The sequence below is a fragment of the Strix aluco genome, chromosome 2 (assembly GCF_031877795.1).
Source record: "Strix aluco isolate bStrAlu1 chromosome 2, bStrAlu1.hap1, whole genome shotgun sequence".
NCBI classification, from domain to species: Eukaryota; Metazoa; Chordata; class Aves; order Strigiformes; family Strigidae; genus Strix; species Strix aluco.
In genome coordinates this window covers 136,386,317-136,412,920 of record NC_133932.1, presented here as the reverse complement: position 1 = coordinate 136,412,920, position 26,604 = coordinate 136,386,317, and the positions used below count along the sequence as shown (strand labels likewise).

Sequence of the window (26,604 nt, the reverse complement as noted above, 5' to 3'; positions counted from 1 at the left end):
TGAGGTGCCTTACCACACAGATAATGAAACCGATAATTCTGCAGGGAAATGTCACCGGTGTGTTATAATTCTGAAGAATCTAGAGGAGTGTTCTCGTATTAGGTGATGTATTTGCCTATCATTTTTAGTTTATCCTATTTTAACAAAAGTTATTTTTGGAAAACATTGCACTTGAGGATTTATGTGCAGATTCCTATGTAAACTGCCCATGAATATGGTTTGTTCTGGTAACAAATACTGTGTAAAGGTATTTAAACACAAAATTCACTATTATCTTTTGAATGCCTGCCCCTTGTTTTAGAAATGTTTCTGTGGCGATTAATTTCTCATTTAAATTGATAATTTTAAGTGGCAGTAAGAACTGGAAATCTAGTTGAAGGGATATTTTTCTCTTGCTACTTGCTCCTGTTTACTGAAGAAAAAGTGAGAAAGTGCTTCATAAGAGCATGGATTGTACTTTTTGCTCATATTCACCTGAAGCTTATGAATTTTGGAGAAGTGAAATGAAGACTTGAATATTTTTACTCTTAATATGCTCATTCCAAAAGCAATTGTAATTGCAAGAGAGGGAAACGATTGTGTTGATTCTGACTTTATACCAATATAAAATATTCAGAGCGGTCTTCTGAATTTGGAGATGTCATTTTTTTATAACTGTTTTGCTTGAATCTTGTGGTCTAGGTGATGGAGGAGCTTGTAGCTCCTTCCCCTTTTGCAAGAGTTGCTCACTGCAGAGCAGCAGTTGCACTTCCCAGAACCACTCTGTAAAGAGCAGATCCACAGTAATGCCTGTCCAGAGTGGCTTAATTACTTTTGATCTGTGTGTGTAGCATTTTACATCTTCAAAGTCTTACAAGTGGATAATTAGGTATTTAAAAATAAAATACTGGGATGTAAAAATTGGATCTTATGAATGATTAATTACTGAAGGTCTCCTTATGGATTTTTGCTCAGTGCTGCACTTGTTTTTAATGGCATGTCTGAATGATGTAACCTATATGTAATATATGTTTCAAAAAGTGAATCAATCCCCATAGGCTTTAACTGCCATCATGTATAAAGTGAATATTAAGCTACCTTTGCGTGACAATAATAGAACTTAAATATTGGCCTTTTAAACTTGATAGGATCAAATTTTGGTGCAAAAAGCAAGTAAACCATTAAAGCAGTTGAAATAATAAACGCAACCCCAACCAAACCACCAACCAGTTAATAAACAAACATGCAGTTAAAATTAAAGGTAGAGTAAATATTTAATGGACCAGACTTTCCTTCTTTTGGCGTTATTCTATGAATCCACCTTAGAAACCATTGACTGGACTAGAAGTGATTTGGCATTCAGCATGTATTGTGTGTCTCAATAACTTTGTTGCTTCGCTGAAATGCTTAGCAGTATAACTTTATAAGAGCTTTTTTTGAAACAACCTGACCCAATGGCTAAAGCTTTTTGGTGAAGATGAAATTGTCCTGGCATTTGGAATGTGTGCTAGTAGGTTTACATTGCAAAAATACACATAAATTGGAACTGAAATTCTAACTAAAATTTTGTATAATGTTAATGCATAAAAGTAGAAATACATTGTCTCTTACGTAAACAACCATTTTTTTCATTGCTTTTATTCCAAGCATCTCATGAAGTTTTAATGTAATCGTATTTCTGCCTGGACTAAAGACATTGCAAGGATGAGGTGTCTCTTAAAAACATTTAATTTGTCTGAATGTGCTCTCAGCAAAGCTGGGTGTTTTATCATTGAGTAAACTGGAACAAAGTTCAGTAGAGTTGTTCTGAAATTTCAACCCAAACACCACAATCCAAAATTGATTCTTTGTCCAAAAATTACATTATTAAGGAAATGTTTAGCCAGAGTGTTGTGGGGACTATTGGAGTAATAATGCAACAGGGTGTTTTGATAAAAAGCAAATACTGAATGTCATCTGTTCTGACTCTCTGAACTCCTGTTTACTACTCAGCTTCAGCAAAATCCTTACCGCTTTGAGGGGACTTGAATCGGAGCCCAGAGGAGATAACTCTGTAGTACCAGCAGTGTGCCATGTTTTGCCTAAGCATGCAAGTGTCATTTTTGAGCCAGAATTAACTTTAGTCACTGACCTGCTGAGAATATGAAATTAATTTAATCTTTCTTCAGTGAGAGTACTTAGAATCTTATTCCACCTGCTTACCTCAATACCATCCTGTCTTTTATAATGAGATTACACAAGACTTATTCATTCTCTGATTTTTAAGCTGAATCTTGTAAGTCCTCATACTCTAGCTCAGGGAAAGGCAGCCATTCCCAAATAAATTGCAACTGGCATGAGGAGGACTTTATCCAAGATCTAGTACTGTTTCTCCTCCTTCCCTTCCCCTGGCATCCTCCAACTCCCCTGCCTCCCAAATATGGTCTTCAGTGGGTTTTTTTCCACAGAAGTGAACGTTCAAATATAACTTAGCTTAATATTGGAGATGGTTGTACAGTCTGATAGTGGAATACTTCATGTGTTGGGTAGAATCCAGCATTTAGAAGCAGAGTGAGGAGTCCAGGAGACATGACTTTGCAAGAACTACAGCTGCTGTTCATCACCTTTTTAGAAAATCACTTCTGAGATGTAGGAGGACCTTCCCAATAACATCCCCTGCCTGGGCTGGCTTCTGCTTTCCCATCTGTCCTTACCTTCTTGCCAGCTGAGTTACTCATTAGGCCCACCCAAAATTCTCTACCTTATGTTGACCTGCCACTGAAAGCTCCTTCCTCCACTCCCTGTGCCTCACTGCTAAGAAGTTTTGAATAGAGACTGTGATCACACGGACTTCTGTACTACTGAATCTTTCTTCTGCCTTAGCTTCATGGTCATCCAGACTCGATCAGAAGATCCTTGGGACATGTCTTACAATATTTCCAAGTATTCTTACAGTTTTGTAGAGGTGCTGCTTTGTGTTATCAGTATTTATGCTGAGATTCGAAGAGCCCTTCTGAGGCATTTCGTGAGCAGTTAAAATAATCAAGTCCTTTGGAGAATATTTTAAGTCTAAGTGGAAACTTATTTTAAAAAGCTTTAACTATGTAAAATAAGAAGGAAAGCTAAATCTTTCTGTGGTGAAAAATATCCTCATGAGACTGTAAATGTGGTTTTTTTTTTTTCATTCCTGGCAGATAATAAGAGAAGACTGTACAGCAGTCTTTGAAATGTAAAAGTGACCTGTGAGAACCTTTAGTTAATTAACTAAGCTTAATACCTTTTTCCCCTGTTTTTGTGGATATCTCGCATAGCAAACAGGAGCAAACATGGGCGTATCATTCATCCTTCCTGGTCTCTGGTTGGTTTTAAACTCAACTGCATGATAACTGCCCCTCCTCTCTTCTGTGGGCAAAAATAGTTACTCTGGGCTATTTTTTCAAAATACTTTAAATGAGTATTGTCAAAAGGTGAAGATCTTCCTTTTAGAAATAGGTAGAGGATTAATATGCTTATACTTTGGACTCCTGCACATGCTCTTGAAATATGGGGGCTTTTTAAAAAAAAAAATTGTGGCTTCTATATATGAAAGGCTTACTGTAGAGTACTGCTGCTTCTAGTGAATCAGGGCTTAGTCAGGAATAGAAACCAGCTTCCAGAACCCATTCTTGAGAGTCATAGTGTTAAAAAACCAGTGTAACAAAACGCAGTGCAGGCACTTATGGAAGTGAAATAAGTTGTTTGTTTCCAGTTGAACAGATTTCACTCATGGTCACTCTAGTGTAAATTTTACTTGTATGTGCTATCAGCCATGTCCTCAAAAGGATGAAGGTCTGTGCCCAAATGCTGTGGCCAGAGTCCCTTATTGTGACATAGGACAGGACACTGTTGAGTCCTCATGGTGTCTCTTGGATTCTTCTTGATTTTTTTTTTGACACTTAACTGATACTTGTGGACTGTAATTGTGTACCACTGAGGAGCTGAAAGTGTTTGAGACCTTTAGGTATTTTGACTCATCCCTCTTATGGCATGGGCAAAATTCCTGAGTCGTCTTGTTCTTTTGTTTTCCTTATCTGGGGACTTATGGCTCCAGTTCTTGATCTTCTTGTTACTTTATCTTAGGTTTATTCTTCCTCTTCTTGCTATCTGGTCATTTGAATAAAACCACATTTACCACACTATGTAGCAATTAACAAGTGCGATTCCCGTTAATCCTCCTTCTGCTGTTGCTTGTTGCACGTGTTTACATTCATACTTTATTCATACCTCCTTAGCTTCTTTGCTGCAGGTCTTTACAAGATTATAGGAGTCTCTTCCCCCAAGGAAAAGCTCCTAACTTGGTCTGCTATAGGCAGTAGAGGACAGATTCTGGCTTCCAAACTACTGTAAAGGGTGTCTGTCATTGAGAAATGGAAAGGATTCTGCTTCTTGAAAACTCAGTTGCTCTCAGCCATATTTAAGTGGAATATTTGGCCCTTCTGTACAAAACAATGGAAGATTCACAGCTCTAAATGTGAAAGATGACAGATGTTTTTGCTACAAAAAAACTGGAAGTACTTCTCAAAGTGCCATTGTGTAACTTCCCAGATGCTTGGTGTTACACCAGATGAGGAAAACTGAAATTGCCTGAAGGTCCTCCTTTTGTGACACTAATTTTGGCTCTGTGTTGTTTTTAGAAATTTTTTAAACTGTGAAAATAGCACTGGTTATGTTATGTGATTGACTTAGGACTCCTCTGCAGCAGACCAGACAAGTAGCTTCATCTTCAGAACACAGGCCTGTATTTTAAAATGAATTTTTATAGCTATACTTAAGAGGTAACATTTCCATACTTTTTTAGTTTTACTATCTTGACAGAGTAATCAATCGATCATATTTTGCTTTCTATAATTTAAATAGACTTGCTCCTCCCGTTCAGTAGCGAGGGGCTGATTCTTTTTTATTCTTTTCTACAGGTTAGTGAATGTGGTGAAAAAACCCCAGCTTTTATATGAAAAATTTGCAGTGTGCAACTTAATTGTTTAAAAACAATCACAGCTGCAAAGTCTGTAAACTGAGTGTTTATGAGATGGAACTACAAGACTCATCCGTATTCGGTGTTTCATTTTTTCATGGCTGTGACTGAGCAAATAGAACAAGATTTTTTGTATTGTGGTCTTTCATTCCCATTTTAGGGGGAAAAGTAAAGCTAATTACTGTCAAAACCCACAAGAGTTAATGAAGTTATTTACCACCATGTATTTCTGTCACTGTCACAAGGCTTGGTGTGTATCCCAAAGGAAATCTTGCCTGTGCATTAATAATCAGTCATATTGTTCTACTTGTATCAACTATGCCAGTGCTTATTAGGATTTACTTTGTGGAAAAAGAGTACTGAGTTTAAGTCATTAAAGTTGTGATTAGTCTCCACAAATTTTTATTTATTTGTGTGAATGTCTTGTGTATTGAAACACAGAGGGGAGCCTTGTCCAGCTTTGCGTGTCTCAGCTGTGCCTTCCGCTCTGGCCTGCTGCAGGCCGTTAATGATCAGTCTTGATATGTGGCTTAGTTTATTACTGATGAATAGATAGCAAATTCCAGGTAAAACTAACTTGCATCTGCCTCAGGGGAAAAAATGTGTAGTACTAAATAAAATAGGATTCTAATATGTCTAAAGAAAGCAAACAGGCTAATGTTGATTTTAAAAAAAAAATACTTATATTAGAAAATACCTTTTGTTGCCTTTTCCCTTTAACTACTGCCAGACTTTAAATACAATTCTCGCTGGTCTTAAAATGCCTAAAGACAACATAAAATATGGCGCTGAATACTTAGATCAGTGGCACAGCACGCTTTTATCCAGTCGTCCTTCAATATCTAGCTGTCAGCTATAAAAGCCTTTTTTTTTTTTAATTTATTTTCATAGCATAGCATTTGGATCTTGGTGGAGTGGTTGCACAAAAGGTAGGATCCTCTGGGAAAATGGTTACTCTGCTTTTAGAGGCAATTCCTTGTCCATTTTCTGTCCCCTGGGAATGCGTATGTGAATTTTAACATAGGCTTAAGGTTGCTTCAGAGCGCATCATGTGATTGGATTGGGTAGCACATGCAGTTTTTCAGGAGCTGCAGCGTCATGGGCGCTGAGGCTAGCTGAAACAAGATTTGGGGTGTGTTGCTTGAAAGCAATTAGCGCAGGGCATAACGAGGATGTTCTGGCCCATGTTGTGCAAAAGGATGCTGGTGCCAGAAGGACTGGTGTTTTGCATTCAGGAGAGCTAGGCATGTTCTTCTCTGACCTGGATAGGGAGGCTGTTAGGTTTTTTTATACAGTATAATTGTGCTTTTAATATTTTAGGTGTTGCCTTGTGACACTGAGGATGTTCTCTTGAGGGCTTCCTGTTGGCTGAGAATTGTCTGTTCCCTGCCTGTAGCAGAGACAGTCTGTGAACAAGCGTTTCCTGGGGTCTGTGTCCCACCACTGCAGCCTGAAGTCAAGAGAGAGGCTCAACAGCCAGTTGCATGAACAGTATTTTTCCACACCTTTCCTGGCCCACACGTCCCCAAAAATCTTCCAGAAGTATTAATAACTGATCTTGATGAGCAGAGCCTAGTTGAGGACACAAAATACTTGGAACATACACTTCTTTGAAAGGGTGGTGTGAAAGTTTGAGCAACCTGGAGATGGTAAACTGTTAAAATAGGAGTGAGCCAGCTCAGCTGTCAAAGTGGAGGGAGGAATTTTCTAGCGAGATGTGACCATAAGACCTCTCCCAAAGGAACAAGGGGCTTTTCCACTCGTCGCTGTCTCTGCTTGCATCTTTTTTCAGTGGCAGAAATGATACCATTCGTAGTTCCTATGTGAGCTTTTTTTTCCTCAGCAATAAGAGCAGGTTCCCTTGAGGAAGGGAAGTCTAACCTGAGATTTTCTTAGAATGAAGAACAACAAAGTTGGTACTAGCCAACATCTAATGAAGGATGTCCTGGCCCATGGCAGGGGAGTTGGACAAGATGATCTTTATGGGTCCTTTCCAACTCAAAGCATTCTGTGATAATTCTTTTGCCAAATATGTGCAGAAAACTCAAAGAGTGTATAGCAGGAATTAGACTGGGAAAACGTATAGTGCCAGATTAGGAATAAAATGAAAACTTTATCATTTCAGGAAAAAAAGGGCAGTCTTTCAATAGCTTTCACTAACTAGCTATGCATTCCCTGGTACAGAGACTAAGATACTAAGTGTTCAACTAGGTTTAATTCCCAAGTGTGTGTCTATATCCAGATGTTCAGCTAATCTAAAGTAAGGCCAGGAACTTCAGATGTAACACATGAACCAACCTTGACCTGCTAGGTTTTAGAAAGCTTCTCCGTGGTTTTTTTTGAGAGAGAGAGAAAATCCTCAAGTTCTGCAGAGTTTCTCTGCATTGTATTATATTGACTTTTACTTAAAAACAAGATCGGGAATGTAGTTTCACAGAGCTGAAGCTTCCTGTGTATCTCCTGTAGTAATATTAGAGAGTAAAAAAAAATCTGGAGCCAAAACTTGATTAATACAGATGCACAACCTCTCAAATTGCCTTGAATATATTCACAGTCGTCTTGTGGCAGATTGAACTGGAAGGACAATTTACTCATGGAGCATGGTACTCCAGAAAATTTAATACTTACGCCAAATTCTATTGCAGATTCCTTCTGGGGGGCAGTCGCTATAGCCAGGGCAGCTTTTCAGCCCTTGGTTCCACCAGTCTTTACTTCAGTCCTAATCCCTCTGAATGAAGGACCTAAAGCAAGTGGCCGGGTGTCAACATAAATAATCTGTTATCTGCAGGGCTTTAGCTAGTGAATAAGAATCTTGTTCCTATGCAGTGGGCTGAATATTAAATATATATTGTCTGGGACAACCTGGCTATCAAAGATCATGTTTTACTGTGGAGACAGGATCGTTTCCAGCTGAAGTCTGAGCTTGCTGAACCAGAGCTGGTGGTTTCCTTAGCAGGAATATAAGAAGCCAGGTTGGAAGAATTGATGTTACTTAAGCTTCTGCTTTTGTGTAACACCAGTGTTCGAATGTTACAGGCCTTGCTGGGTATGGCTGTTAGCAAGACCTTGGGAAAAAATACTTTCTAGGTCAGAGAAGTGCATCAACCTCAATTTCCTTCTGTCTTGGGTGAAGTATTGTGGCACAAGCAGGGACTCATGGCTTCTGTTACGAAAACAGCACTGTGTACATGCTCTTCTGAGGTACTCAAAGAAAAGACTGAATTGAAATGAACATTAATGAGCTTGTCTAACATGTATTTTCATAGTCATCTTTTTTTATAAGGCAGTTACTGAAGTGTTAATCATTTGATTACTGGTTGTTGTTGATAAGGGAGTAATTGGTCCCTTTTTGTAAATTATGGAAGTGCTTGACAGGGAAGAGAGTTGGCTAGGCAGCAGGCATGAAAACTCTTGTTTCTGTGGCTTATTGCCTGGCAAGATTGACTGGGACTACAACCCCTTTGCTCTGACATCTGGGTTGTGACAGGATTATATTTCCTATTTGTTTCTTAGTAGCAAGGACACATCTTCCAGCAGTGTCTCAAGTGCTTGTGAAACTTGCATAATTTTGGGCATTGCTTGAAATGCATATTCATCAATTTCTATTAGAAGCCATTAAAAAAATAACATTTGGCTATGGCCAGGGAGAAGAGTTGAATCTTTGCCTCCTGAGTGACAAATAGCTTTAGCAGGATCTACTCTTTGAAGACGTTTTACTGAGACTCAAGGAGTTGCAATTTGCACTGATTTCCTGGGGCTGCAACAAAAAAACATACAGTAGATGTTTTTGCTGTGACTCTTTAGAATCCTTTAGGAAAATCATGTTATGCCCTCTGTCTCCGAAAGGAAAAGCATCGAGCGAACAGCATCACATGTGAAATGCAGGATTGTTGCATCTTTTTTTCAAATACTTAGTGTTTAAAATGGTGCTGCTGTGAAAATGGACTTGCTTCCTTTCTTTGTGTCCTGTTACTGTAGCATGTGAGAATAAGCTGCAGATGATACCAGCCATTCACATAATAGCTTTATGTGTGCTCATCTGCTAGGTAGGTGTCATTCCTTGTTATATCATGCTAGTTCACTCGACTCTGTTGCTTCCCTTCCTGCTGTTCTGCACCAGACAGTCATAAATATTCATGCATACTTCCTACCATCCATTTAGGCTTGTATACCTAGCTTATGGTCTGTTCTAGTTTGTTAAATGCAGGCTTTTTTTAACAGCGGAGTGCTGAAGGCTGTCTAGTGAGCTAAAAGGCTGATGTCACAGTTTCTGGTTTCTGAAGTTGCTGGGAACTGCTGAGATATTGAGGCTTTAAAATATTTTGCTCGGAAATTCTTCCATCACAGAGTTGACTGAAGATCGAGGCACTTGATTGTTACACGGTAGAACAAAAATGGAAATTTCCTCAGTGGCAAAATTCTGGCCGTGCTGTTTCTTACTTAATTGTAATAATGAATAAAACTTGTCTTTGCACCTTAAGCAGATGCTCAGCTGTAACAAAACTGTCTCAGCTCGTCTTGAAAAGTCCAGTTTGGATAGAATCTTTGTAAGGACTAAGGGAATCAAATTTCCAATGAGACATTAAGTAACTTTTGTTCAGTATCTTTCAGTACTTTAAAATACTCAGGGCTCTGTATAGAGGGGAGGGGAAAGGGGGTGTTTCTGAGGCCGGTTACTGTCTCGGTCATTTCACTGATTCCTTGGTCAGATGGTGTATCTCATTAAATTCATCACCGTTTTGTGTAGAGCCCTTGCTCTCAGTTTAACTGGGGTAGTGCTATTACTGTTCATCTGGGAAGGTGTTAAAATGTGTGTTTTATTTAAAAAAAAAAAAAGGCTAATTTTTAAGAGGATCAAACACACACCCACCCCCCCCAGCACCTTACCTGAGCTAGATGATGAGCAGCACATCTTAACCTGAGCCAGAGGATTGGGCACTGATATTAATTCACACTGTGAATCTGGCACTTCACAGTTTGTAAAGATATTAAGATTCTATGTAATGTCCAATACTATGGCCTGAGATGATAAAAAAATAATAGTTGATACACTTGAGGATTACCTCAGGCTTCCAAAAGTCTTTCATATTTTCCAGTTGATTAATTTTTGTAGAGTTATTAATTTTGATTGCTTCTAATATAAATAGTCTTTGAACAGCTGTGGCGATGGCTGTGATTAGTTATTTCTTACTGCTTTGTTAACTGGTGGCTAACAAATGTAAATAGAAAATATGAAAATGCAAAGCACACCTTTCCCTGTGGGTCAGTAAGGCTGGACAGGCTGCTGTGGGAATGAAATTGGACTGCGGAAATCCTCTGCTGCCAGTTCCTGGGGATTCATCTGCGTTAAAACCTCTGATAAGAGATAACGCCTGGTCAGTCCAAGCTGTCGCATCCGAGTACGATGTGAAATGTCTCTGCCAGCGCTGGAGCCCACAAAGGCAGATGTGAGAGATGTGTTAAGGGTGAGATGTTCAGCTGGGAAGGGCCATGCATCTTTTCTAAGATGAGGAAGGAAGAGGTGGTAGAGTTAGAGAAGACCCTGACTGACCTTATGCTAGTGAATTTTAGCATGTGTTTGCCTGTGTTTTACTGTCTGGATCAGTTGCTCTGTTTTAATTGGGGAGGAAAAGGAAGAGAGGAGGTGTCAGAGCAGGGTGTTGTTGATGGCATCTTGAGCTTTCTCCTTTCCTCACCTCCCATTGTAAGAGGCTACTGAATGGAGATACTATTTTGTATGAAATAACACTCTAAGGGGACAGTTCTCCCTTAGGCTTCGGCTTCCTTGGAATTTGAATCAAAAGACACCCATTGCCATATACCTGCTACCTTGAGCATGTTATGGTGCTGGTTTCATGCCTTTTGCAGACTTTTAACTGCTGATTTAGATAAGGGTAGTGCATGTCCCTGGAACTATCGAATAGCACGATCCAAACACCACAGTGTATTTTAGAAACAAGTGGATGGATAGAGCTGTGCTAGCAACGTGCAAGGTGTACGATGTGTGCCCCAGGAGCAGTGAGCTGATTTACCTACTCCGCTTCGTGGGTACAAGCCAGTGATTCTCAAATTGAGAGCTAGAGGCTACCGGCAATCCCTGAGGCTGGAGTAATTGATCCAGGGCTGTATCGAACAGTTTTCAATAGTGCTTTTAATTAAAGGAGAAAAAAAAAAAGCTTTGTTGTGGGTGATGACCTGAAAAGAAACTAAGGATTGGCAGGGATTCATTGGCCTAAAAAGGTCAGCTACAGTTGTTTGACATTATTATTGATTGTGTCTGCCTTTCTAGAATTACTTTTCGAGGTAGGATGCCATAAAATCTACAAAAATAAACTGCCAAAAAACCCTTTCTGATTTGGGTGCTCTGTTGCCTGTCCTTTTTTTTCCCCCTACAATCGTGTACGAACTGCCGGCCGCTGCCAGCAGCATCTTTGCTGCTGTTTTTCACCGTGTGATGAGCCGTTGGGTTTCCTGTGCTGCTGCTGACCATTTGCTGTGCGCAGAGGACTCCGAGCGTGGAGGTTTGTGGAGTTTAGTCATCTGCAGCCTGTAGAACCTGCTTTTAAGTACTTGAAGAATTTTGACTTTTTTTTTTACTTTAAAAGCATCCTTAAGATGGACCAAAATGTCTACTGAACTGCCAAAGAAATATATAAATCTCGTCGTTTTGCATCAGCCAGTTATCTGCAGATCTTCGCTGGCCCATAGTTCCTGTGCAGAGCAACGCAGCTGCAAATTTCCTTTGTCAAAGAAGCTGAAACTAAAATAGAAGTTGCAAACCTGCTGGAAGTGTGTTAAATAGTCTTTCTGTTCAGAGTATGCTCCTTGCTCAGGGCTCCCTGTGCTTCACTCAGTCCGAAGTTGACAGATTCACTGTAGGTACTTTACTTTGCCCTGATCTTTGTGTGTTTGATCTAGGCTGCAAGCTTCAGTCCATTGTTTGCTTTATTTCAACTGAATATGAAAAATATAGTCAATTGAAATCAAGGTGAGTTGCCTCTGTTCTCTGGGACGAATGAACTAAAATATATTTAAAGTAGAAAATGATGGAACACCTCTTCAGTAAAATTATTTAAAAGAAAACAAAACTGTGCCTTGTTTTTCTGGGTCTTGTTTCCCTATAACTCTTCAGATATTCTACATTAACTTCCTAAACAGAATCTTAAATTCTTTCTTAAAGAAACAAATCTGTTTAAAAAGACAAGAATATGATTTATAACCTAGATCTTTGACTAGTCTAGGAATAAATTATCTTAAAAGAGGCTATTTGAACCATTTTGTTTGTACATAAAGAAGCCATTGCTGCTTTGGTATAATGCAGGAACCACTGAAGTAGTGGTGTAGTGTTAACAGTACAAAATGTTCTTATTTTCTGGAATCAATAGGGGCAGCCGTTCCATTTCAGCAACCAGGCTGGGAGGGCATCCTGCAGCCAGCTTTATCCTGTGTAGCCAAAACATGATTTGAAAATGTCCGATAAATGTGCATTTAATATTGCCCTTTGCTCTTAAAAAAAAAAAATAATCTGTAGCCATACTTCTAAAAATTAAAAAACTTTTTTTAACCACTCCATAATTTTAGTTGTAAACAAAGCTACTTGCAGAGGGTAGAGCCATGGATGTATTTCAAGAAGGTTTTTTCTTTGCAGGCTTTCTTCTGATATTTTTTTTTCCCCTGGATTTTTTTTTGATTTGCTGGGGACTTAGGGATGCAAAGAATTGGCTCATATGGTCCTTTAGTCTGATCTCATCTGGTGTCTTGCATCAGGAAAGAAATGGCAAAATAAAAGAGGTTTGACAATAGAGCAGAAGTGGAATCAATGGGGGGAAAAAAAACTTCAGGGTAAAAAATTCTTTCATTAGAGCAAGGAGGCGAGACCACATCAACTCTGCCTTTTACCTCTGCTCTCTGTGACTAGACATGATGCTTTCCTCAGAGTTCCTCAGCTGTGACTATGGATAAAGTTAATCTTACTGAGAATGTTAGATGAATGCAGTCTGCTGGTTCTGTCAGTGTCTTCAGGATAATGAATGAGCGTTGTTTCTTGCTTTGGGGGAAGCGGGTGAAATTTCCATAGCTTGACAGTGAAGAGCAGAGGAGGATTTTTTTCTTTTTTTTAAAAGAAGCTGCTTTAATCACTTTAATACAGCATTTCTGTTTTAAAGAGCTCAGACTGACATACCTAAAAATATTATTCTTGATTACTGGCTCATACAGATCATTTTAAGTCAACTATAAGCATCTTCCTTTTGGGGCTTCTTTTTAAATAAAAACCTAAAAATGGTTTTCATGCATTCAAAATTGATTATATTGTTCTTAGCAGTGCTTTTTCCTCTTGTTGCCTTGGGTTCTTTTTTCCAGATCTGGATTAGCAAGTTCTCTATCCTGAGCATTCAATCTTTTGAGTTTCAGCGACTCTTTTTAAGCATGGGGTCTGAAGTACGAGCAAATCTGAGCATGAAACTTGACATGAGGCCGGTAGTCGGAAGATCTTGGAGCTGTAGCTTTCAACAGGACTCCTCAGGTGGTATCAGGCTATCGTTTTGAGAGTTGAGGGCAGAAGGGAGTTTGACTTCTCAAGAAATACTGTTCCTTGTCAGCACTTCAGCTATTGCTGGATAAGCTGTGCTGTGGTGTGTCGTAGTAACGGAAATACTTCTGGTGAAGATTTTGAGATGTGAAAGAAAATTGTAACGTTACTGAGATTCATCCTTTGACCAGATCTTGAAGGAGTCTTGCAAAGGGCAAGCGAAACTTTGCGGTTACACTGCAGTTTATCTGTATGTGTGATGAGAAGGCTTTCTTCATCTTCCTCTCTTTAACTTATGGTTTTAGTAAGTTGGATCTCTGTTAACCAAGTCTGTCTCTGAGAACTTGGGGAGGTCAAGTGGAATTTTTCAGGTTTACAATGAAAAGGCTGGATAGATTGTTTATTTTTAGGATTATTTTGCTTTGCAGATTTTTTTTTAATTGCTGATGCTTTGAAAGCGCTAAACAACAGCTAGTATGAACTTTGGAGATTTAAGTGTGACTTTTCTGGAAGAATCCTTGGACAAGATGTGAATCTCTTGTATAAGAGAGACAAGCACATGCCTAAGAAAACAAAACGGGGATGTAAGGCTTGCTCCTCATACATCATACAGTAGAAGTGGCACAATCCCAATTACTTTTCCTTTGTAGGTCACTCTTGACTGTTGCCTGAGCCCTTTGCAGACTCTGCCTGGCAACAAAGGACCTTCTAATCCTGTCCTGGCAGGGAGATGATTTGTATTATCTAATGGATCTCTTCCATCCCCAGCTCCTGTGCAAGTCTCCCCAGTGACTCGTTACAGCACACAGCGTGGAGTGTGGCTTGTGGTGCTGCCAGCGGTAGCCAGTAGCACGTATCCTGCACGCGCTGGCACGGAGTTGTTGGTACCCACCATTAATCAATGTCATTAGTGGTGATTGGTGTTGAACATACAAATCTCCACCGCGCAAGGCCCCAGAAGCGGGACAAGGCAGTCTTAGAGAATCAGATGAACGACCTTGAAATCTCTCCAGTCGCTGCTGTCAGATCAAAGTTGCTGGAACCATGAGATTAGCGTATTGATTTCATCTTGCAGATGAATGCTCCTTCTGAAATAAGTGCTAGGCAGTGGCTCAAGGCTTCCAGACAAAGAGTATCGATCAGGTTGACTCAATTAGCTGTTGAAGGCTTTGAATTTGGGCCCTCATAGTTAATGGCAATTTCGCTGATAGGAACTTCACAGGTTCCCATCTTTTAGCTCAGTTATGTGTCTTAGATACTTTGCTGTTTGCTGCCACTGATTCAGTTGCTGATTTAGGAGGGTGTTAGTATTTGGGCACCTACTTGTCTTCTGTGCTGAACCAGTGATCAAACCTTTCCTTCTAGGAGTTTCCTATTTTTATATATGGGAACAGCTGACTTCTTGTCCCATAACGTATTAAAACATTGCAGATGATCAGAGTTACTGCAGATGAGTGCTTCCACTTATTGCCTTCTACAGCAAAACACTTCTTTCTCTGCTTTTCCCCCAGCCTCCCTGAAAAAAGCACCAGGCAAGTTCTACAGAGTGTGTTAATACATGCTCTTCAGGTTTGACAGTTAGGAGGGTGAGTAGCTGGTTCAGCATGGGAGCCACCAGTGATCTCTAGGTCCAAATTCTTCCAGAGTTGGTATAGATGAAGAAAAACCATGTGAGCAAGTCGCATACAAGCTTAAAAATTCCTCTTGGAGCCGGTTGCCTTCCCATCTGGAAGTGTACATTGATTATCTGTGCACTTAAGCAGTGATGTCTCAACCACAGCTGTGGATTAGGAGCTGGTTAATGTGGATTTTGGTTTTGTTGGATCAAAAGCTTGAAGGAGCAGAAAACTCGTCTAAAACCCACACTGCTACTGTTGTTCAGCTGCTTAATGACAGAAGAGTTTCCAAAAATTGATGTTCAGGTGCAGTGTTGGAGCAAATGGTTTCTTTGGTTCATCATTTATTTTCTTAGCTTCTCTTTGCTTCAAAAAATTCTCGGATGCCTTGCATGTAAATTCCTACAGTGGAATGACATCTGACAACTCTGCGTGCCAAGGAAGGGAGGAGGATCCACTGCCCAGCTGAGTAGGTTATTTCAGAGGTTTAATTGCCCTCACTTTTAAAGTTGGATGCCTTTTCTTAGGACTGACTTCAGACTCTGCTTTTAGCTGTTTAGATCTTGATCTACAGAAAGAAAAGAGGCTGGAGACCACCTTTCCTTATCACTAAGTTACTTTGCTGTCCATCACTTTTCAGTTCTTCTGTGTAAAGTCTGCAAGCTGCCTTTTTTTTTTTTTTGCCAAAAAGCTCCTTCTCAGCTCCTGAGTTGTTTGAAGTTTTTCCTCGCTTCCTGTAACGCAGCTGTCCGTGTGTCCAGCAGAACCTCCCTTACTGCTCCAGCCAAGGCTGTGTACTGCAGTAAAACCCCTTGCACGACGTTTCCTCCCCCACCTTTATTTCTCCAAGGATAATGTTAACTTTTTTTTTTTGTCCCGGCAGCATACCAGAAATATTTTGGCCTAAGGGACGTTGTAGGCTTCTGCATCGCTGACTAATGCTGCCCTGGACATATTTGTGTGTTGAAATTTTTCCAAGAGATTAAATGAACCCACTAGGTTTAAAAAAACTGCTTAATGAAACAAGGCTGAAGCCTTGACTGTCTTATCTGCTTCCTTTGGTTATGACCCCCAGATTGCTTACCCAGTTGTTTGCAATCTGTATTTTAAGCAGGCAGTTGTTCTTGTCTGTGTTTATTACCTTGTGCAACTTCTCCCTGCTGAGCTTCATTTTCCTCTTGAAGTCACTTCTGCATTTTTTTAAGATTATTTTGAATTCTGATTCTGTCCTCTTAACTTACTGGCAATCATTCCCAAATTAATGTCCTCTGAATTCGATAAACATACAGCCAGCAAGACTGAATAGAAAGCAAGTGAAAATATTTAACAGAATGGGATTCACACTCTCCTGCAGCTCCCTAGTTGATAAATTGTTCTTTTTTGGGCAATGTTCTTTATTACTGTTATTTTTATTTATTTTTTAAGTCATGTACAGGGGCTTAACATTCTGTTACGACGTTCCGAATAAAAACAGATGTAAAAATAAAACTCAGCCAAGAGCCCAAGGTCTTGACTTCAAAGTCAAATGGTGAGCTGTGGCTCAGTGGCCCTTCCTTGTTGCTCTACCAAGGGAGGGGGGGGAAAAGATCAGCTGTTTCTTTCTGTGGGTTGTGATGAGGTGTCCCTTCCTAAGGGATTATCCTCACTGGGAATTTAGTTTGTAACTTGCGTTAGGTCTGTCATACAGTTAGCACGTTTTAAGTACTCAATGTGCTCACAAAATCATGCGTGACACTGTTTGAGCTCTGACTAGCCCAGGGGCCTGTGCTCTGTGTGGGAGAAATGTGATCAACATAATTGCCAATAGATTAATTTCTGTGTGTTTTTGTTCTCTATTCAAGCTCCCCGAAACAGGGTTTACAGCAGCACGGCTTCCACAGGAGAATCAGCATATGCATCCCCATCACTTTAGTGTGCAACAGATGGTATATGAATCCTAAGGTGATTCATCCGGCTATTTTTTGTAGGGCTGGGGATAGTTTCTGCCATTGGCAGGCAGGGCGGTGTGTGTGGGGAGGCTGGGGAGAGCTGAGATGGTGTTAGCTATTAGGAGTGGCTCTTTTAAAGAGGGAATATTTAAAGCCTGTAACCCTCTGGACAAGGTGTCTGTTTATATAATCTAAACTTGTGAATTTCTGAAGAGAAGATTCACTGACTTTTCCTTTTAATTATAGATACAGTGGGAATTGTGGGCTTTCACTTCTGCCAGGATTTTTAAAGCAAGTTTTCTTTTTTTTTTTTTAAAGGAGAAATGGTGATGCTTCAGTAGTCATGATAGAATTAAAACTGTAAGCAGTTGGTATTAATACGAACTTGATCTGGTGCCTGTTGACATACTATGTAAAGAAAGCCTTGGTCTGTTTGGAGAAGAAATGTCTTGGAACTGAAGTGCATTAAGACACACTATCCAAACATTGGTTGGAGCAGATATTGAAGTATAAGCAAGCCAGGCGGTGCCTTATTTTACCCCTCTTTTTCTGAAATGATTGAAAGTAGGGTAGGGAACCTCAAACAATATGGAATGGAAAATCTTTTCAGATTTTATAGTTTCTAGACAGACTCCCTCCAAGACTTCTCCATGTATAGTGGGAAGTGATTTCCTGGAAGACATCACTGTTCTTCAGGGGTTGTGACTTACCAAAGCCAATTATTTCATGGGGTTGATTACATCCCCTTGCACTTCTAAAGAATTAAATTTGACTGTTCGCATCAGTAGCCACGTGAGGAAACGCTGGCTTGTTTGTGGTGCCGCAAACCCATTACTGGGATTTATAGTGTGTGCTGCAGTGGGAAGGTATTGGATTTGCTCAGCTCTGTCCTTTGAGGATTGTTGTCATTGCAGGGTCTGGAGTGAAACCTTCCTCCTCTCACAGCCCGTGGCTGTTTGTCCTGTACCAGCTTGTGCTGTTGTTCAACACATCTGGGGGACCCTGGGACAAATTTGAGAAGGGATTCAGGGATCCTGCCCATCTGAGATACATTGCTTCTGAAAACCTACTCACCGAAGGGAATGTTTGCTTTACCTTTGCAAAGGCAGCTTTTTAACTTTGGGAAATCTGATTATACCTACGGAGCAGAATATGGTAAAAATTTCACACAGGAATTCAAATTTTGACTCGGGAAAATCTTTTTCTCAGAGGCTGTCTACTGGATTCCTGTTAGTTTAGCACTTTTACAGAGTTAACTGAAGTTTGCAGATGCATTAAAATGCTGCTTAAGTATGATACTGGAGATTTTGTGGAAAGTTTTATACTAAGATTTAAAAAAAATGCAAGCAACCAAACAAAAACCCAAATAAAAAAAAAAACCAACCCAAAAACTCTCTAAAAAACCCACCCCGAAAATCTTGTCTTAAATTCCACTGCTCTCTTGATGGTCACACTTGCAGAGAACTGACATTTTTGGAAGCTTATTTGAAGAACACAAGCTTTGGCTTGTGCACCTCTAACTGCCTTTTATCTGTGCCTGCAACGTTTGGTGGCTGACAAATTGCCTCTCCCCTGCCAGTGAAAGATGGCAAATTCTGGCTGTAAGGCTGGAAGAAGACAACGGGAGGTGATTTATTCTTGAGTAACTTCAGTTGTTTCCTAAATAATGCACCTACAATTAAAGACTATTTAAACATATTGAAATGAGGCAGGTTAAGATGGTCTAGTTCTGCATATCTTGTTGGTCCCCTCCAGGTGAAGGTGGCATGGAGTAAGTTGTTCACAGAGTATAAGCTGGGCTCAGCTCTATTGTTGGTCTTACAAGAGTAGAAAGTAATGGTTGTGACAATGATTTTTTTAAAATGAACCTTGTATTACTTGTCTTCTAAGGAAAATGAGATGAGAAGGTGGTCTGATACGGGGCTGGCATGTTACAATACGCACAGCTTATGTAGCTGTCGGTTATGATATAAGGATCTTGATGTAGTTTGATGTAGTTTGTGATTTAACCTGGCCAAGCTGAGTGGCAGTTACAGAGGAGCTGCAGCATCACAAATAGCTGCATGAAAAAGGCTTCGCCTGCATCTCGGTGGCGATGAGGTGTGCCTGCAGATGCTGCAGTGACACCTTCCGATCGCAGCACCGAGCGATTCCTGATGCGCAACAGCTGAGCGAGTGTACCCGTCACGACCTGCAGCCATCGCCAGGGTGGATAATGGCATTTTTAACAGCGTATGAACCTCCTTATCCAAAAATGTATAGTGAATATGTTGTCAAAGGAAGGGTGAAGTTAATGGAGTGATAAGGACTGCAGGCATTGTGGGCAGATGGTAAACAAGCCTCTCAACAACGAAGCTCTTCAATCTTGTCTTATGCTACTGTGATACTAGAGCAGGGACTGCCATTCATGTGACAGATATGGCGAGGGTGACATTGAGTGTTTGAAAGCGACATAGCTACCTTGTTTTATGAGTGAGAAGAACTGTCTGGTTTAGAATAATTTGTCGTAGCGGTTGTCAGACCTATTACATGTGTTCCTTTAGTTCAACTAAAATTTCTGAATGCCTCAGTAGAAACTGGAACGTTCAAATTATTTCAGTGTTCATCTCTGAATCATGAATGTTTAAGAATAAAACTGATGCTCAGGCATGATACAGGAGCTGACCTTTTTCAGAAAAAAATGTGTCTACTAGTGACTTTGCAATTGTAAAGTTAAATAACTGCTCTTTTGCCTGTAGGAAGTTTAATTGCACAGTATGGATCTGTTGGGCGCAGAGTAAAACTCCTCCTGAAACAGTGAAAACTTCTAAAATCACTTAAAATTTGCACTTGAAATGGTTCCTTGAATCTGTGTGTTTTTTCTTCTTTTAGTGGGGAAGACTTCCTTGATCACCAGGTTCATGTATGACAGCTTTGACAACACCTACCAGGTAAATTAATCCACATTATTGTTTTCTGTGAGTCCTCTCTGTTGCCATGTCTTCCATTGCAGGAAGAATCCATTTGATTGCAGTGGATAAGAGTTGGTACACCAACCAGACTCTTAACTGTAAGATCTTTAAGCTTTGTATTTTAATAACCTTTCAGAATGGCATTTCAGTGTTGGCTTCTGCTCGAGTAGCTTATCTCCTACTTGCAGCAGGATGAGCTGTGGTTTGAAAGGATAGGCAGTTGTTAATTAAGTCTACCAGGATTTTTTTCACCGCATTTGCTACCAGACCATCACAGATTTAATGCCTCTGTGGGGAAAATGTAACAAGTACTCGGCTCTTCTAAAAAAGAAGCAAGCTGAGCTGCAAGAGGTCCTGCATGGAGTGAACAGGGACTTGTGGAGCAGAAAGCAGTGGATTGTAAGGCTGGGTGTGCTTTAGGACACTACTTTATGCTATCTTCTGGAACAAAGACCACAAAGCTGGTTGTTATGCATGTCCCCATCCTGTGACTGCTTATTTATCCATATTTATTTATGATTTAAACAAGATTGGGTTGACAAGGTTGGGGCTGAAGCAGTGGTGGTCTTCTATTCCCATCAGCCCTGCAGCCCCCCTCACTGCTTTGTGTTTGGTGACAAGTCAGTTCAAGTTGACACAAGCTAACTTTTCTAAATTTGAGGAGAGAGAGAGAGATCATTGTGGCCCACTCCCAGAATTTAGGATGATCTTGAAAAGGTGGCAAGCTATAAAAGTCCTTGAGTTTCATAAAGTGTGTCTTCTCCAAGCAGAACATGTTTCATGACTTGGTTACAGTTGGTGATGCTCTGAATACACTAAGCTGAGAAAAATCTGTTCCCTGATGAATGTGAAGGTTTTTTTAGGGGGGTGGGAGGAGGAGGTAATGGGAAAAAAATAAGAAAAATGCTGTGACTCTTCTGTTACTTAGTGTCTATCCAAATATCTTGTTTAAATCTCTTTACCCCTTAATGATTTCCTTCCTGCCTCTTCAGAAATTCCTTATTGCTGCTGCTAGGCAAGTTGGGTAGAATGAGATGTAAGTTCTCGCTTAACTATGGGAGAAGCAAAGCTTCTATGGTGTAGGAGGGCTAGAGTACACATCATCGCTCCCAAGGGAGCAAACATCCTTTCAAATTCTACCCACTGTAATTACATGGACATGTGAATGCAGTTCTTTTATTTAATCTGTTTTTTTCCCACAGTATTTTTCTTTCAGGTCTGCTCCTTTTCTCTATGGAGCTTGCGTCCTAGTTCTTTCTTGAAGAGGTTTGACCCTCTGTACTTTATGATAATATAGTTGTCTCCATGGGAAGCTGCTCTGACATAATATACTAAATGATTGCAAAATGAATGAGTGGGACTTAAAACAATAAGAAATCTTAAGGGCTTACAAAGATAGCTTCAATATAGCTATCACTGATGCATGCCTAGTTTGGGTGTTAATGTATTTGATGTAGTATCATTCATCCAAAGATCTCTATATTGCTGAAGTCATGACTGAGGTAGGGTGATATGTTTTATTTTGTTATAGCTGGAAGAAAGAATGAGTCATAAAAGCTCCAGTAATTTGGCCAGAATTACACCACATATTAGTGTCAAACCAGAATATAAATTTCTCAATGCCCAGGATTACATAGAGTCCTCTCAAAGCCAAGTAATTGAATGAATGCATCTCACAGAATGGTTTGGGTTGGAAAGGACCTCAAAGATCATCCAGTTCCAGCCCCCCCTGCCACAGGCAGGGACACCTTCCACTAGCCCAGGTTGCCCAAAGCCCTGTCCAACCTGGCCTTGAACCCTTCCAGGGAGGGGGCAGCCACAGCTTCTCTGGGCAACCTGTGCCAGGGCCTCACCACCCTCACAGGGAAGGATTTCCTCCTTCCATCTAATCTAAGTCTCCCCTCTGAGTTTAAAACCTCATCCTATCCCTCCCCCCCTGATGACGAGTCCCTCCCCCCTATTCTGTAGCCCCTTTCAGTCCTGGGAGGCCGCTCTAAGGTCTCCCCGGAGCCTTCTCTTCTCCAGCTGAACCCCCCAACTCTCTCAGCCTGTCCTCACAGGGGGGTGCTCCAGCCCCCCCAGCACCTTCGTGGCCTCCTCTGGCCCCGCTCGAGCAGGTCCGTGTCCTTCTGCTGTTGGTGCCCCCAGAGCTGGACCCAGCACTGCAGGGGGGTCTCCCGAGAGCGGAGCAGAGGGGGAGAATCCCCCCCTCGCCCTGCTGCCCACACTGCTCTGGGTGCAGCCCAGCACACAGGTGGCTTTCTTGGCTGCGAGCACATGTTGCTGGCTCACAGGCAGTTTTCCACCCACTAATACCCCCAAGTCCTTCTCCTTGGGGCTGCTCTCCAGCCACTCCTTGCCCAGCCTGGATTTGTGCCTGGGATTGCCCCGACCCATGGGCAGGACCTTGCCCTTGGCCTTGTTGACCTCCATGAGGTTCAGAGGGTCCCCCCTCTCCAGCCTGCCCAGGTCCCTCGGGATGGATCCCTTCCCTCCAGTGTGTCACCGCACCACACAGCTCGGTGTTGGCGGGGAACTGGCTGAGGGTGCGCTCAGCCCCACTGTCCATGTCCCCAGCAAAGATGTTAAACAGCGCCGGTCCAGCCCTGACCCCTGAGGACACCCCTCATCACTGCTCTCCACTTGGACATCGAGCTGTTGACCACAAGTCTGAGTGTGACCCCCCCAGCCAATTCCTTACCCACCGAGTGCTCCATCCATCAAATCCACGTCTCTCCAATTTAGAGACAAGGATGTGGAGACAAACGCTTTACACAAGTCCAGGTAGATGATGTCAGTGGCTCTTCCCTTATCCACCAGCGCTGTAACCCTGTTGTAGAAGGCCACCAAAGTCATCAGGCACGATTTGCCCTCAGTGAAGCCATGTTGGCTGTCACCTACCCCACCCTTATTTTCCATGGGTCCCAGCACAGTATCCAGGAGGATCCACCCCACGATCTTGGCAGGCACAGAGGTGAGACTGACTGGCCTGTAGTTCCTTGTTTCTTCCTTTTTTCCCCTTTTTAAAACTGAGGGTTTTACTTCCCCTTTTTCCAGTCAGTGGGAATTTCACTGGACTGCCACGACTTCTCAAATGTGATGGATAGTGGCTGAGCCACTTCCATCAGCCATTTCCCTCAGGACCTGATGGATGCATCTCATCGTATCAAACCCTGTACGTGGTTAACTGTAGCTGTAGGTTAGTTGATGGATGATTTGCTCATTCTGGACATTTCTGTTAAACTTTGAATGCATATTTTCTGAAAGCTGCCAGAACCTATCATTTGAACAAGGTTTTTTGTGTTCAGCTGGTAAAAATAGAAAGCTGCTGTTTAATAAAATCTGTACTGTGCTTTAGTTTTGTTTGCTGCTAGATAAGAGGAATTCAGCTGTTGCCCCCGTAGCTTATTAATAAGCTGTTTTCATGAAAGTGGCATTTGTGAATCAAACAAGAACTTGCTGTACTGTGTCAAGGAAACCCAAACACCTGAAATAAAATTGTGCCATTGGTGGTATGTATTTTACCAGGAGTGGTTCCTCTCCATGGATGTTCTGGGAAAGATTTTCCTTGTTCTGTGGCACTGTATGTGATGTGTAATGAAAGACCAGTGTTGGCAAACATGATGATTCTGTGTGTGTTACGCAAGAGGAGAATTACAGGCCACGCTTCCCTTTAGCTTCAGCCCCTTGGAGGAAGGGAGAGGGAGGACAGTGTTGAGTTGAAACACCAGCCTGTGACTTGAAAGATAATTCAGGTTCTTGCTTTGCCTCAGGCTTCCTTGCAAGGTCTTGGGTAATTCTGTGTCAGCAAGTATAGTCTCTATTTTATTTAGGGTAACAGCAGTTCTTTATTAGACTGTTGTGAGGACAGATGGATTAAAAAGTGTTCTCATGCACGGTACCAGCCGTAGGGTGGCCCTCTCAAGCTTTTTTGTTGTGTTTGTCATCTTGCAAACTTGTGATTGGGACTCACATTACCTTGCATCGTGTTCAGAGCATCCTAGTTCCTGCTTGTTCCATGTGATGCACAGCGTTTCACAAGCGGGTTAAACCTGCCTCCACCTTAATTATGGTAATTAGCTTAGTTTCATGGGCATGTATTTTTCCCCAGCAGTAAGCAGACTTTCCCCTTCTTTACAACTGATCTGTAAAGATCCCCCAAGCTTTTTTGCTCCTTTTGTCAGAATTGTGATAAAATGCCTCTTTGTAGGTTACCTATTTTAGTAAAAGTCTGAGATCTATAGAGTGCTTGAATCTGCTCCTTGACATTTGCTGCTTCTCTGTATTGTGATATGGTCAGAACAGTACAGGTGGACAAAATTATCTGTCTGTAAGTTATATTCCATGTAATTCTTAAAACTTGTGGGGGCTTAGGTCAAGAGCCATTTCACAGCTTGAAAGTAACAGACCTGCCATATGTTCTTCTCAACGTGATTAGCACAAATATTTTCATAGCTCAGATCTACAATGAGCTTTGTGCTTGGCCTTTCTGTTGTATTTCCCATGCTGTGAGTGTCCAAGTGTAGGAATCTCACCGACCTGATGTGTTTCTGCTGGCGCTTGCATTTCTGCCAGGCGTGCAGAGGCTTCTTGGGGCAGCGAGTGAGCTTCAGAGCTCTTGGTGCTGTACAGCTGCGTGGGAGGGATGGCATGAATTACAGGCTGAGGCAGGTTTGGGGCTTTGCAGCTGCTGTTCCAGCTCCTACTGAGATCAGGGAAAATCTGGGTTTCCAGCAGTTTGTCAGTCAGAACAGGATCTTGATGTGTATATATGGTGTAAGATCTTAGGGGGTTTGTAGCTTCTCTTCTGTAAAGTGAGATCAAATGAATACAAGGGAAAATAGAAACATTTTTGAGGCAATCTTCCAAGGAGTACCCTCTGCTGAAACAATGGAAAACAGCAGAAGGGAAGCATCTTGTTGCATTAGTATTTTGAGGCTTCTTGTATCCACCTTACAGTTTCAGTATCATCTCTCTGAACTGGTCACATCACAGTTCTTCATGATGGGTGAAAAAGCTCTGGGTAGCCATCTTGGGAGCCACCACTATTTTTTTTTTTTCCCATCTGCATCTCTGGTACTCCAAATCTGTACTGATCCATCCAGGAAAGTTTGTATTCTGATGTGTTATATTTAATTGCAAATGGAAATTCCGTTTGGTTTGTTCAGTATTGCTTTTTTTAATTCATTTGCAGCTGTTTTTCTTCGGTATCGCTCGCAAGCGGGCTGGCTGGCTCTATTCTTTATTCCTACCATGTTAAATATCTGGCAGAATGTAATGAATTAATTATGGGGATATATAGGGAGGGCATAATAGCAGTCTGACAGTATGGAGCATATACAGTCAAACAGCCTCTCCATTAGAAATACCCGCTTCAGCGTGGGAGAGCAGAGAAGAGGTTGTATCAAGCCTCTTTGCTCTGAGAGACTCTTTCTTACCTGTTGGGGTTTTTTTTCCTTTTCAAATCAATCTGTTTGGAGCGTTTCCCAGGCTCTGTTGTTGCTGGGTGGTGTAGCTACTAGAGATGCTCAGCATCCTGCTGAAGCCAGTGTGGCCTTGTAGCCCCAACAGGTCAGCTCAGTTGTCTCCCTGCTGCAAACAAACTCCTAGAGCTTGGATTCACCCTCACTGCAGCCTTGAAAAGTGGGATGGAGATCATGTATTTAAGAAGCACCTTTTGATAGCACTTAGTAGTGCTTTGCTCTTGCTCTTAAACACATAGAAGGATGTTCTACGTGAAGCTCCCACTAGTGTCTAGAAACTTGGATGCAGGTATGCTGCAGTGAGCTTTAGTATTAACTGAGCTTTAGTAATCGTGGGGGATCGTGTGTGCTTGTGCACTCTTGTGTTGCAGCAGATTTGAAGATGTTTGCCTCAGCCTTAATGAAAAAGGCTTAAAGTTAAGATACATCAAGATATTTGGCGGTCAGGAAGAATACAGTGTGCCCAGATGCACACTGTTCAGCTGGTGGACACTAACTGAGGTCATATGCATAAAAATCCTTGCTGATACCCATATGGATTAAACTGACAATATGGATAAACTGAAGTTAAGGTTAACAACTTTTTGTGCTTTAAGATATTGTTCTAGTTATGGATATTAAGGAAATTGGTTCTTGAATCTTACAAGTAGAGCTATATCTTGAAAGGACGAAAACCAGTGTATTTTTCTTGTAGATGCACTACAGGTGCTGAGTTCTGATAGAGCAGTAATGTTCACTTCTCTGAAAATCACTACCCTTGTTCTGATGTTTTATTTAAGAGGTATTGGGTTTTTTTCCTTTTTTTACAGGCAACAATTGGCATTGACTTCCTATCGAAAACCATGTATTTGGAGGATCGAACAGTGAGTAAGATTTTTGTTGCACTTCTCTACGTACAGTAGGAATGAGGATCAGCATCTGTTGTAATTGTGCAGCCCGCAGTTCTGAGATCACTTGGAAGTACAGACTGAGCCTTCATCTCCCAGCTGCTTCCAGACTGACAAGTGCTGTGGAGGCAGCTCCCTTCTCTGTTTGGGGAAAGGGAAACCACCATTTGGTTCATCCGTGGAGGGCTCATGAATGCCATTTTACAAGCAGCAGAAGGTGCTATAGCATCATCCTCTTGG

At 41.3% G+C, this 26,604-nt stretch overlaps 1 protein-coding gene across 2 annotated transcripts in view; it reads left to right on the top strand.

Moving 5' to 3' along the window:
* Positions 1 to 26,604, top strand: part of RAB6A (RAB6A, member RAS oncogene family) — a 65,761-nt gene that overhangs the window by 19,089 nt on the left and 20,068 nt on the right. For both annotated transcript variants that reach the window (XM_074816534.1, XM_074816535.1), the window contains exons 2-3: positions 19,915 to 19,973; positions 26,287 to 26,340. In XM_074816534.1, the coding sequence (XP_074672635.1) occupies positions 19,915 to 19,973; positions 26,287 to 26,340 (113 nt within the window). The remainder of the gene's footprint in view (positions 1 to 19,914; positions 19,974 to 26,286; positions 26,341 to 26,604) is intronic.